Source organism: Prunus persica, chromosome G8, assembly GCF_000346465.2.
Source record: "Prunus persica cultivar Lovell chromosome G8, Prunus_persica_NCBIv2, whole genome shotgun sequence".
NCBI classification, from domain to species: domain Eukaryota; kingdom Viridiplantae; phylum Streptophyta; class Magnoliopsida; order Rosales; family Rosaceae; genus Prunus; species Prunus persica.
This window is the reverse complement of record NC_034016.1, coordinates 7,288,169-7,301,122: the sequence shown is the minus strand read 5'-3', so window position 1 is coordinate 7,301,122 and position 12,954 is coordinate 7,288,169. Positions and strand designations below refer to the sequence as shown.

The 12,954-nt window shown below is 34.6% G+C and overlaps 1 protein-coding gene across 1 annotated transcript; it reads right to left on the bottom strand.

The window, feature by feature from the left end:
* On the bottom strand, nucleotides 3,439-8,005 carry LOC18787984 (NAC domain-containing protein 30). Its single transcript, XM_007221393.2, has 4 exons — nucleotides 7,119-8,005; nucleotides 5,663-5,848; nucleotides 4,832-5,103; nucleotides 3,439-4,456 (listed from the first exon to the last, which is right to left on the bottom strand). The coding sequence occupies exons 2-4, from the start codon at nucleotides 5,823-5,825 to the stop codon at nucleotides 3,971-3,973; spliced, it is 921 nt and encodes a 306-aa protein (XP_007221455.2). The 5' UTR covers nucleotides 5,826-5,848; nucleotides 7,119-8,005; the 3' UTR covers nucleotides 3,439-3,970.

Genomic DNA, 12,954 nt, shown 5'->3' with positions numbered 1-12,954 from the left:
AACTTGAGCCTCTTTACTTTTAGATTTAGAAATCATGTTTAGGGAGAATATAATCCGCAAGTGAAAACAACGATAGTTATTTGAAGGGCTTCTTAGATCTAGGTCCAAAACGATTAGCTGTTATTGGGTTTAGTCCTCGCGTTTTTGGTTTTAGATGTAGGTCCTTTTACATTTATTACTTTTTTTTGTTTTGTCGATTTTACAAATAAGGAAAACACATTGAAAATCTAAATTTAATGCATTATTTCATTATAATTGAATTCCATAATTTAAATTTTGAATTCTTTCCTTGATAATATTCTTAATATATGGATAAAATACAATTTAATCAATAAGAAGTAAAGACTCACATATTATACCAATCGACTAGACAAGCACCCACATTAAATTATGTACCTGACATATTGGTAAATAGTGTTATTATTAGCAACGAAAAATACTTAGTGATAAATTGTGTTACCTATAAGTTAGGAACATAAATTAGAAGACTACCTATAAGTCAGATACAAAAATAGACAAAATAAAATTGTATATTACCTATAAAAAAAATACATAAAATACTATTACACATTGTCAAAAATATGAAATATATATATATATATATATACCTATGCAATAGGCAATAGGCAATATGACATAAATGACTATTACCCTATTCAAGTCATAAGAGGCAATATTGGAACGAAAAATTATTTTAATAATAAAATAATAAAAATATTACATCATAAAATATTTTTACAATAATGTAATTTATGTGGCACAAAAATCAATGGACTTGGATCAAAGTCACCAAATCCGAGGATTAAATCCAACTCCTTAATAGGAATTGGATCTATATCAACTTTTCTATTATTTGAAAAACACGACATAATATTATATTTCAAACGTCAATATATAACTTGTAACATCCCACCTCGATCAACGAAGAAGGGGTGATGTGCCTTATATGTACATGCCCGCCTCCATCTAGCACGAGGCCTTTTGGGATCTCACTGGCTTTGGAGTCATGGGAACTCCAAAGTTAAGCGAGTTGGGGTTAAAGCAATCCTGGGATGGGTGACTCACTGAGAAGTTGCTCGTGAGTTTTTAAAAACAAAACCGTGAGTGCAGAGAGGGGAGCCCAAAGCAGACAATATCGTGCTACGGCGGAGCCGATCCTGGGATGTGACAATTTGGTATCAAAGCCACTCTGCCGTGTGGTGCGAGTGAGCCAACGAGGACGTCGGGCCCCTAAGAAGGGTGGATTGTAACATCCCGCATCGACCAACGGAGATGGGGTGATATGCCTTATATGTACATGCCCGCCTCTATCTAGCACGAGGCCTTTTGGGAGCTCACTGGCTTTGGAGTCATGTGAACTCCAAAGTTAAGCGAGTTGGGGTTAAAATAATCCCAAGATGGGTAACCCACTAGGAAGTTACTCATGAGTTTCCAGAAACAAAACCGTGAGGGCAGAGAGGAGGGCCCAAAACGGACAATATCGTGCTACGGCAGAGCCGATCTTAGGATGTGACATAACTACTACCATAATTAACACACCATGACGGTAATTAACTTCGTGCTATTTGTTTACGTCATTTTAATTTACACACCACGACGGTGATTATTATCCGTCACGATGTTAATTACCGTCATGGTGTGTTAATTAAAACATCGTAAACAAGATAAAACAGTTGAACACGTTGTGAGAGTGAGAGACTACTGATATTATTTAAAACAATGAAAAACGTCGTTATTTTGAAAATGGAGTCTTGTTTCCAGACACTTTCTTTCATGGTATCAAAATTATAAATGACTTTGAAAAAAAAAACTTAAAATGATTTTTACCACAAAAAAAAGAGAGTGAGAAAAAACCTTTGGCGTACAAAGAAAGTTTGCTTCCGACGTAACCTTTGGGGATTTGGAGACAAAGACGAGGAGGAGAGGAAGATGACGAGATTCACACACGCCGCTTTGGGAAGGAAAACTGAGAGGGGACTGAAATATTTTATCGGTTAGAGAGAATATAAAAATTTCGGTCAGGTGACGAAAAAATTTATATACAATCACAAAGTTTCATAACACGGCGGTTTTTATAAAAACCACCCTAGTATGTCGTTAAAACGATGCAAAACCAATGGAAACCGACGTGGTTGATAATAAAGTCAAACAACTTTTAGTATTCCGAAAACCGACATTGTTATTTACAATTTTACACGACAAAAGCTTACTTTTGCTGACGTGGTATTTATAGTTAATACATCGCTTGTTTAAAATAAACCGCCATGGTTATTTACAATTTAACACTACAAAGTAGTATTTTGTTCGACGTGGTATATAAGTTAATACGGTGCTATTTACGATTAAACTGTCGCGGTTGGTTTGAATAACCACGACGCTCTTTACGAATAAACCCCTTGATGTAAAGATAAATTGGGGCTTTTCTTCACTTTTACTTTTTTATTAGAGTTCCAACTCTAACTGAAGTCGCATACGCCCTTGGTTCTCCCTGCCTCTCTGAAGGTCCGGATTTGGGTGGGAAGCAATAATTTGGAAGTTGATGTGTTTGTGTCTCTCTCACCTCTCTGAAGGTCCAAAACATTATTGACACAAACATCATCAACTTCCAAAATATTGTCTTTCTCATGTTGGTGGTTTGATTGTGATGAGGAATATAGCTCCTACTGATAAGATTTCATATCTCTTGGGATCTCGTTTTCATTTCTCTGATGATTTCATTTAGTAAAAAAGCCTAAAATTATATCGCATACGATAGTTTTCTATATAAATTGTAGTAGTTTTACTTCATACTTGTCATTTTATTGATCTACCGTCGTAGGCTACCAAAATCCAAATTTAAGACGACGATAGTCAGAGAAGGACAGTCATATAAAAAGAATGTAGACAACGGTATTTTTCATTTAACGACTTGGAAAAAATAATATAATACGACGCTATAAGTGAAGAAACTAACGTGGTTAGTAAAACAACCAGCGCTATATTCTAAATAACGAAGTGGTAAATTGCATTTACCACAACCGTTTATTTATACAGATTGTCGTAATAAAAAACCCACCAACATCTTACAGAAAAAATTATTAAGTGGGCTTTTCTTTTCCTGGATGTAAAGATAAATTGGGGCTTTTCTTCACTTTTACTTTTCTATTGGGCCATCGGGTGGATGTCGAAAAAATCACAGAGTTCGTCACGAATTTCGAGAAATTCGAGACTGGTCCTATCATAAAGTGGATGTGGGTGGGGAATGGGACGGGGGAGGTTGCGAGGCTAGGTTGGGGTGGGGGTGGGTCTCATCTTGTTTTGGCTATACTTGTATGTAGCCACCCTCCACATGATAGCCTTTATAAAAAGGCTAAAAGGATGATAGCGGCAGGTCGGTAATCTGGGTTCTTTTTATTTTTGGTTACTTTTTAAAAAACTTTTTTGTTATTTTATTATTGGTTTGGTTTTTGAGTTTTGGTTACTTTTTTGGTTACCTTTGTTTTTGGACCGAAATGCCCCTTAACAACGGGCTTGTATTGCTTAAATTGAAAACTACATAGATAAATTGATCAAATTGAAACAATAGGGACCAAAATAATAGAAGTGACAAATTACAATCACCAAAAACAATTGTTTGCCAAAAACAAATAAAAATGGGTCTTGGCAGCCGAAAAGGGTATTTAAGGGGGGAGATGAGAAGTAGCGGTGGCTGGGCTCATATTCAATGCCCATTAATCCACCTCCAGCCATATATGCCCTATAGTAAAACTGAGGCCCAAGCACTTCGACATATAGCTTTAACCTTGTCCCGAGACTAGACATGGGTTGGATTATTAGGAGGATGAATTCATCAGCTTACATAAATACATACATGTATTTCTTTTCTCTTTTTTTTTTTAAAGAAAAAAGAAACAGAAAAAAAAAAAAAAAAAAAAAGAGATTGATCCATCAACTTATCAAGAATTTGCTGATGAGACCATGGATCTTCTCGTTACAAGTCAGGAAAGCATCCAAGAAGATGGTGGTTTTGAGCTTCTTGCTCATAATTTTGGGGTATCAATGGCACTTCAAGTAAGCTGTCCAAATTTCTCCAATCTATGTGCTGATCACTGCTATTCATGTTGCACCTTTGGTCGTCATAGTGTTCAGTGGTTATATTATTGTTTTGCTGCTCATGCACACCTTGTTTGTTGGCCAAGCTTGTTGAAATGCTTGGGCTCTCTAGTTGAGGAAGTTCTGTGAGTTGGTTGCCCATGAAAATATGGTTTGAAATGAGATGATCTTGCTGATCCAAACCAAAGGATTGATATTGAAAACCTTGGCTCAGGTTCACCATATGCATCTCACTCCCAAAATTTGAAGATGAAGCATGGCTGTTATGTTCTCTGATATAGTAAGCATGCTTCAATGCTTCAAAACCTTGCCTGTGGCTAGGGCTTGGCTTCTTGAATGCCCGGCATACAACCCATCCTTCTTCCTGCATTGTCACCACCACGCCTGATTTAGTGGCTTGATTATAAATTAATTTTCATAAATAGAGAAATATATGTATAATATTGTAGTACGACCATAATATGAGTTGACGATATGGTTAAAATTTTCTGCTTTTAGGGAATAATATCAAAAAATATCCTCTTATATTATAACACGTAGATGAACTATACCACATCACCATACTCCACTACTACACTAGTCCACTTTCAAGAATAAATATATGTTATTGGACTTCTTTTCTCTCCTAGTCTTGGCAAAATATTATGAATTAGTGTCTAATACAAGTACTAGTCCATTAGAATTCAATTAAATTAGTTACATTATATATTTAGGGGAGTTGATGGGATATTGAACTTGCCTGAGGGGGTGCATGTTCAGATGTTTGGAGGCGATATTCATGCATGATCCAGTCAGTTTTGTTCCCGTTAGGTGCTCGTCCTCTGTAGAACACAAGGGTTTTCCTCATTCCTATAATGTTGTTCTTTGAAAGCACTGCCTTGTCCCTTCCTGTCGCCTTCCAGAATCCGGCAGCCGTGGCTCTATTTGTCCGAGTTCCGGTCGGGTACTTCTTGTCTTTGTGACTGAAGAAGTACCACTCATTCTGTTCACTGTAACCTAGCTTGCATCTTGCTGCACCACACCATACATAAGATACATGTAGCTCACTATCTATATATTTATGAAAAAAAAGAATACGGCAGAAGCTGCACTTTTCGCTTATAAAAAATTTAGAAAAGAGGAGTACATAATGAGTTTTGGAAATAGTGTCAATAACTCTTTTATTTATTTATTTATTTAGTACAAGAACTCTTTTATTTATTTATTTATTTAATACAAGAACTCTTTTATTTAACCATTTTTATTTATTTTGAAGAAAGCGCTTGCAGAAAAATGTGTGGCATGATGCTTACTAAAAAGATGAAAATTGACTAATTCAGAGGAAATAAGTGCATCATGTTCTTTTTGTTTTTTTTTTTTGCTAACAGAAATATATCAATGCATCTTTCATATGTATATATGATTCCTTTCTACAAATTGTGTCATACCCTAAATTTAAAATGTAGTATGAACGTATACATACTTAATTAGGTCCATATATATTAAATTTGTGCCATATCCATCGATCGAGGTCAAATATCAAATTTAATTTGATCTTCATGTATATATATATATATATATATGTATGTACCTTGTATGTCCCATGGTTCAATTTTGTACAGGTCAATGTCAATAATGACGTCTAGATCAATTTGTAGTGAGTTGATCTTTCTTTTCAGGTAGTAACCCACAAGTTCTTCTTCTGTCGGGTGAAATCTAAAACCTGGTGGAACACAAGACTCCATGTGATCCATTAACAATCTTCTGGTCTCCGAGCCTGAATATCATGTATGGAAAAAATAAAAATAAAAAGTATGAGAGAGGAGTGAGGGAGAGAGATATATATAGAACATCTTCATTATGCTTTTGACTCTACGTGTGGTTGAATATATTTTCGTCAATATCACATCAAATGACAAATAATGATGTGATATATATTCCTTCCACACACAGCAGCTTGAAGCTTCTTTAATTTGTGGATTTAGGCCTAACATATGAAAAAGCCAAGTGAAGAGACAAATATTGACTGTTGGAGGGATATTGAAGTGGAATGCTAAAAGACTAATAGAGTAGCTAAGCTAGCTAGTAATGATGGAAATTTCATCACTTTTGTGGGAGTTGTTAGTGGTGTTGCATGTGTTTGTGGCTATGACATTGCCAAAAACAATCATGGCATTTGCAGAGGAAGAGTGTGGAACCCACCACACAAACATGGCTGATGATCGAATTAATAGTGGTTTATCCTTATAAGTAAGCATAATTAAGTTTTTGGGTCGGACTCTCATATTAGTCCATAGCATGTATGGGACTCTTTTTTTCTGTAGAATTTGTCCTACGTGATTTTCCTAAGAAGATTTTAACAAAACTCCTGTAATCGTGCCGGTCTTTATATACCTTTTATGCTTTATGAAATATGAATGAAATCTTCTTCTAAAAAAGCATAATTAAGTGATTGTTTTTTAATTAGTTGCATATGCATGGAGTAATTAGGAAAAGTATATTGAACACAAAAGTTGGCCGAAAAGCTTGACTTTGCTGGCACAAGCATGTTCTATTTCTTTGAGTGCAGTGCACTCCGGGCCTGCTACCTCCGCCTGCTAGTGCTTAGTTTTAGTGGTGGCTAAGTGCTGGAAATTAAAACATTTCATACACACCCTACGCAACATAGTTATTTCTTCAAGCAAAAAACCAGAAGAACAAAAAAAATATATATGAGAAACTGATATTTCAGCACATAATAATCCAGAATCAATTGAGGTCAATTAAACTCTCGCACACCAGCAGAAGATTCCTGGTGAGATCTAATTAAGTTACGAATAAGAAGTTATGATCCAATGTTTGATGCATATTTCATCACTCAAAATCAAAATGTGAAATTTTATGATGAGATTCAACATTTGCAATACCTAGAACATATATAATTAAGCTATATATATATATATACATGCTATAGAAGGATAGATTATCAAAATAACCTAGCTATAAGTACCCCTGTCTGTGTAGGTATAATATATGTGATATGTAATATCAAACACAAAAATACTCACAGGAAAATAAATAAATGTATTGCTGCTGTGTGCCTTTGCGCTGGCCAAAGGGAAAATATCAGGAGATTGAAGCTTCTGTTTCTGAGAGATTGAGAGATCGAGATCCAGAGAGACGTCAATAGAGAGAGAGAGAGAGAGAGAGAGAGAGAGAGAGAGAGAGAGAGATGGATGGAGGTAGACAGGAAGAATGCAGTGAATATAAATTTTTGTTGAAGAAAAAGAGAGGCTAATAAATGTATTTATATGCATGGAGCATGGAGCTTTAGATGAAGAAAAGATGAGTAGATGAAGAAGAGGGAATTAAGAGAGGATAGAGTGGTAAGGGTATTGATTACATGAGGATTGCGCGTGGGGTGGCAGCTGAGAAAATGAGATGGAAGGTTTATTTGGACGGCGTCACACCAAGTTTTCACGCCACCCGCCCACCGCTATTTTGTTCCCTAAGCTTTTCCATATGTATCAATTCAATTATAATATATATGTACTTTTAGTTTTTTTTCTTATTTTTTTTTATAACTAAACTAGGTTTTAAGTTTTAACAACTCACACTCACGCACTCTATGTCATGCATTTATCATCCATCACAAAATATTAAGAGAGATTCAAATGCATTGTATATTGTTGGATGCGACTATATGCAATGTGGTCCAACGATTCGAATTGTCGAAAAAATAATCAACACAATTAGATTTTCACTAAATTAACCAATTCTCTCACACAGACATTCATCATCACGTTCTCTTCTGAGCATGGCTTGGCTCCTTAAGATTGAGAAAGAGCTCCTGCTTACAACCAATGTGATTTAGGCACTTGTCAAATTCCTGCAACATTAACAAAATTTCTACAAAAGAGAAGAAAAATATTAAAATAATTTGACATGCGTCAAAACCACATTGGTTGTAAGGAGAAACTCCTCCTCAATCTTGAGGAGCCAAGTTTTTTCCTTCTCTCCTCTCACTATCCAGCCCATCTGTTTGGTGTGCCGCCCTTTGCCATTTGGCACCATTCTTCTACTGCCACCTATAGGGCCATGTCAGATTTCCAACCTGTCCATATCACAGAACCAATCATTTATTCTTAATTTGTTCGTATATTTATACTTTTTCCCTGCGCAGATGAGTCCCGCCAAAGTCATCCATCACGATCACTTCTCTTTGATCACTAAGGTTAGGTTATATAGATAAAGGCTTAATTAACCATTTCCGTATTCATTAATTAATATCTATGGGAACAAGAATTAACTAGGGTTTGCCTTGGCCATAGCTTAATCTGTGAGTCCTCTGTGATCAGTCTTGGGTTGATTTAATATATATAAATTCACAGAACAAGCAAAATAATTAATCTTTTTTCACTGATTCAGATAATAAAAAAAAGTTTGCTAGCCCTTTACAGCTATGGCTTCTTAATATTCTTAAATTAACATTTTTTTTCTGTTGGAAAAGGCCACCAGGAGGCTCAAATTAAATGCTACGTACACACAGATGTTCATCTCAAGAGATATCTAAATACCAATTTCTAGAGATTTGAACACCATTTGAAGATTGCTCTATCACCTGTATTGGTGTGATTTTGAATTGACGTACCGTCCCAGTTGTGATTATGCTGATTTCGTGCTGCAACAGTTCAATCCAAGTTGACACCTCCTCAACCCAAATATAGAGTTGTTCCGCTTCCAAAATTTTAATTGTTTTTCATCTTATTTATCTTTCTATAAGGAGATCTTCCATTCGTTTACCATTAAATTATTATTACAAACCAATTCATCTTAGGACATAGAAAGTACTAATATGAGTTGTCTCCAACTTAGACAACAGTGGCCTGGTTCGAAGTTAGGTTACTTGAGGCGCAAGTTATCAATTATTCATCTTTTTATTAGGCTCTCTGCACTACATACTACTAACAGTGGTATGCTCGCATCCAAGACAATGTCCTTCCTTCTGCTTGATGCTAGAGAAATTTGAGGTCAACAAGATCTTATGATATCTACCGACTTTCCCATACTCTCTGTTTTATAACATAGTGTGTGATTTTTCCGTTCATATATAATACTCTCCATCGAACATGGCATACTAGATGATCATTCTTATCTCGTTGCTTAGAAATTGCTTTCATCGTCATTAGCAGAAGCTATAGCAGGATTAATTGCTTAAATTAATTGACCACCCCTAATCATTTCGTTTGGAACTAGACTTGTCAACTTGAGATAATAAAACAATGGAACAATCAAAGCTATTAAGAGAAACAAGACAAAGACCAGTGCTAGTGCAATATTTATACTATAGTATTAGCAAATAGTCATTTTTTAAGGACAATAGTTAGGTGCACTTTTGGGGTACATCTATTTAGCCACTCCATTTTGATTCTTCACGATACACATGTTATAATCGGAACTATTCATCTTAAATCACTATTTCAAGATCATCTATGCACAGAAAAAAAAAAAAAAAAAAAAACAATCAAATTTGCAACCATTTAGTCATCCCATATGTATCATCTAAATGAATAATTCATCATGATCTTAATTGCACCCAAAATCATCAATTTGTTCTATATATATGGATAACTAAACAATGTGTAATTTGATTGATATATATATTTTAGAGATGATATTTAAATAGTTATTTAAAAGATTAACAATTCCGCATGACATGTGTATTGTGAAGATTTCTGTTTTAAGTATTAGAAAAAAAATTAATTACTAAAAGTTGGCAGATAATTAAAGATAACTTTATGATAGATGGCGTGTAATCAAGAAAGGTTTTCTACATAGGATCTCATGCTAGATTCTTCTGTTTAAGTAAAAGTCTGAGAGTGACCGTTCTCATGACTACTGTGTCATTGCAAAAGAAAAAGTGCAAATATACAAAGTGAAAATGAAGCATTTTTTTTTTCTTTTAGGAAAAATAAAATAATAAAACAAGGAAAGAAAGAAAGGGCATGCTGATGGATCAGGACTCATGAGAACATGAGTTCTCCATGAAATTAACGTTAATCTAATAATAGATTTTTATATTGTTCTTCTTTTTCTATTTTTCCTACAAATTTACTAAAAGATAACTGAAAAAATTATCTCTTTCTCTAAAAAAAATGTACCTGACAAATATTTAACTAAAATAATAATAATGATTTAAAACATGATTTTAGCTTAATTAGACACGTTTCTAGAATTAATTTTGTAGGTACTATGCATGCTTCATGCTACAAAGAAACGCATGCATGGAAAATGTAATCAAGAGAGAAAAAAAGCATGTGGATGGCTCAAGTGACCTCCCATCACCTTTGTCTTGTGTGTGAACAAGCTATCTATAACCATTAGGTACAAGGAGGAATCACTCATTAGTCCTTAATTATGAGTGCAAAACAACAATGGCAATCATGGTGGCAGATCTTTCATGGATTTCATCACTGAATTGAAAATACTGAAAGTCGGCCTAGCCAATTATGAGAATTTCTAAGAGTCCCTTTTTGGTAAATGTGTGTCTAATGCACATAAACCCTATGCCAGTACCTGTATTTGTATGGTAAAAGAGTCCCAAATGAGGGACATATAATTAGTACATTATAGTCGGCGAATGTAAGGTTTTTGGTTCCTAAGAAGGAATAAATTCTCAACACATCTTCTCATATGGCACCACACACAAATCAAATATATAGAGACGACTCATCTCAAGTGACGTAAAAGCACGTGTGGATGTTGGACTCAAGACGCACATAACCTTTCTCCAATACTGTGGTCCAATTCAAAACTATTTGACGATTCTAATAAGATTTAATTTATAATAAAAAAATTCATACCCTATCCCCATCTAGGTTAGCAGGGCTTAATTATTTAGCAGTGGACGGATATCTCTTTGACAAGTTCACATACCTTTTTCAATTTTTTTATGCAACGATTATCATAGAATCAAATTTAGTACATCTTCCAACAAAGTAGAGAGTTGATCGGTATCACTAGATTTGGTGAGGGCTCATAATGAGTCAAACACCATCTATGAAATATGTATCAACACTGAATTGATGGGATTCTTGATTTACAGTACTAAACGCATTAAGCCTGAAAATGGATCGATCAATTTGAAGAGGTCTGCTTCATGGCCGGTGGCGGAAATGCCTCTATCATGGTCAGTCGGTGTACCACTTACCTCATCCTACGAATCATTTCACAACAATAGTAGTAACCAACAGTATATGACTTTGGAAAGATTCAATTTTGTTATTATTTTGGCGCCTCTATTGTTTGGGTTTTAGACTATTTTATTATTATTATTAAAAAAAAAATTCTTGGAAAAGGTTTGATCTTTAATTTGTTGGTCACAAATTCATTGGGGCTGAAAAAAGTTTAGTTTAGTAGTTCGTAGTCTCGGAAATAATTTAAAACGTTAATTGACATTCAAAAACTGTTGGACAATTAATGTGGAAGAAACAAGTACACATTTAGTATAATACTAATTATTATTATTATTTATAGCAATAAGTATATTATCAATATGTCAAAAGTCTCATGTGATCGTTTTCAATACACAACAAAATTTTGTCATTAAAAATATGAGAATAACGTGGTCTAGCCCAATTAAAAAGGATCTCAACTTGATGATAAAAAGTCTTAGATTCGAATTCCTACAATATCATAATTGTGTCTGTATAAGAAATCCCCCTTTTTATTGCTTGCACTCAAAACGATTATGGGGTAAACATAAACTTGATGATACAATAAGTCAATTGTAAAGAGTAGTTGGTGGGGTTGCTTTAGCAAACAAGAAATAGTGCAAACAAAGCAAGTTGGATGTTTTGGGGCGGTTTGTGGGACTTGTTATTTGCTGCGTCCCACATACATTAATGTATTTAATAGCAACATTTTCAATCCTCCTCATAATATCCCCATCTATTCTATTCAACAAACATTCTAGAACCTACACATAGCTAGCTAGCTAGCCAAGAGAGAGAGGTTAAACGACCAAGCTTGAAAATGACTTAAACATGCTCAAGAAGAGAGAGAGAGAGAGAGAGAGAGAGATTGATAATGACATGTCCCCTCACACACCCAAGTTGTCCTTTTTATATTTCCCTAAATGTGGTATGAGACATGGAAGGCTTAATGATTACCCGTAGGGTTCTAATCCGTTTGTCTGTTCTTGTTCCTATACGATCCTCCTTTTTTAAACGTATAAAATTATTTACAAGAGACAACATTCATCTTCCTTGGGTGTGATATAGCAACCAACCATAGTATACAAGTCAGATGCTACTTTCTTTCCACTTGCAAGCCAGCTCAAGTAGTTCCCTAGCTATTCCTACTGCAAGGTGGATAAAAGGTTAAAGATGATGATCCCCTGGAAATTTTGTTTTCTAAGATTTGTTTGGCTTTTATATAAAACTGTCACTCATTCGAAGATGAAGATCACTTGTGCAACCCACTTGGTTGAATTATCTAAATTGTCTATTTTTAAGTTTCAATTTAGAGATTATATCCTTACTCAAAAAAAATATATATTATAAAATCATTTAACGATTCGAACATTATGGAATTTTAGTAGCTATGAGAAGCATTGTATTCATTTATTTATTTACTAGAGGTTTCCATAATTCCTAATTTAGATAAATTCTCTACAAAGGTTAAATGTTCTATGAACTAAGACTCAAAAAACAAAAGTACATATCATTGAAATACAATGCAGAGCAAATCTTACAAACAACACTCACTTCTCCTTAATGGGTTTGGTATGTCAATTATTAGAACCATACATTTCGTAGATTCTCAGTTGTTTCCATATTTTATGTTGATGCGTAAAAATCATTCAACCAATCAGAGTGGGGACAAACCAATTCAACCCTTTCT

Bases quoted from the DNA above. Each gene is read 5' to 3' on its own strand.
- LOC18787984 (XM_007221393.2), bottom strand. From the start codon at position 5,825: ATGGATCACATGGAGTCTTGTGTTCCACCAGGTTTTAGATTTCACCCG. The intron at 5,104-5,662 runs GTACATACATAT...GGTGTGGTGCAG, and splicing joins TGAACCATGGGACATACAAG to CAAGATGCAAGCTAGGTTAC. The intron at 4,457-4,831 runs GCAAGTTCAATA...GTGACAATGCAG, and splicing joins CTGAACATGCACCCCCTCAG to GAAGAAGGATGGGTTGTATG.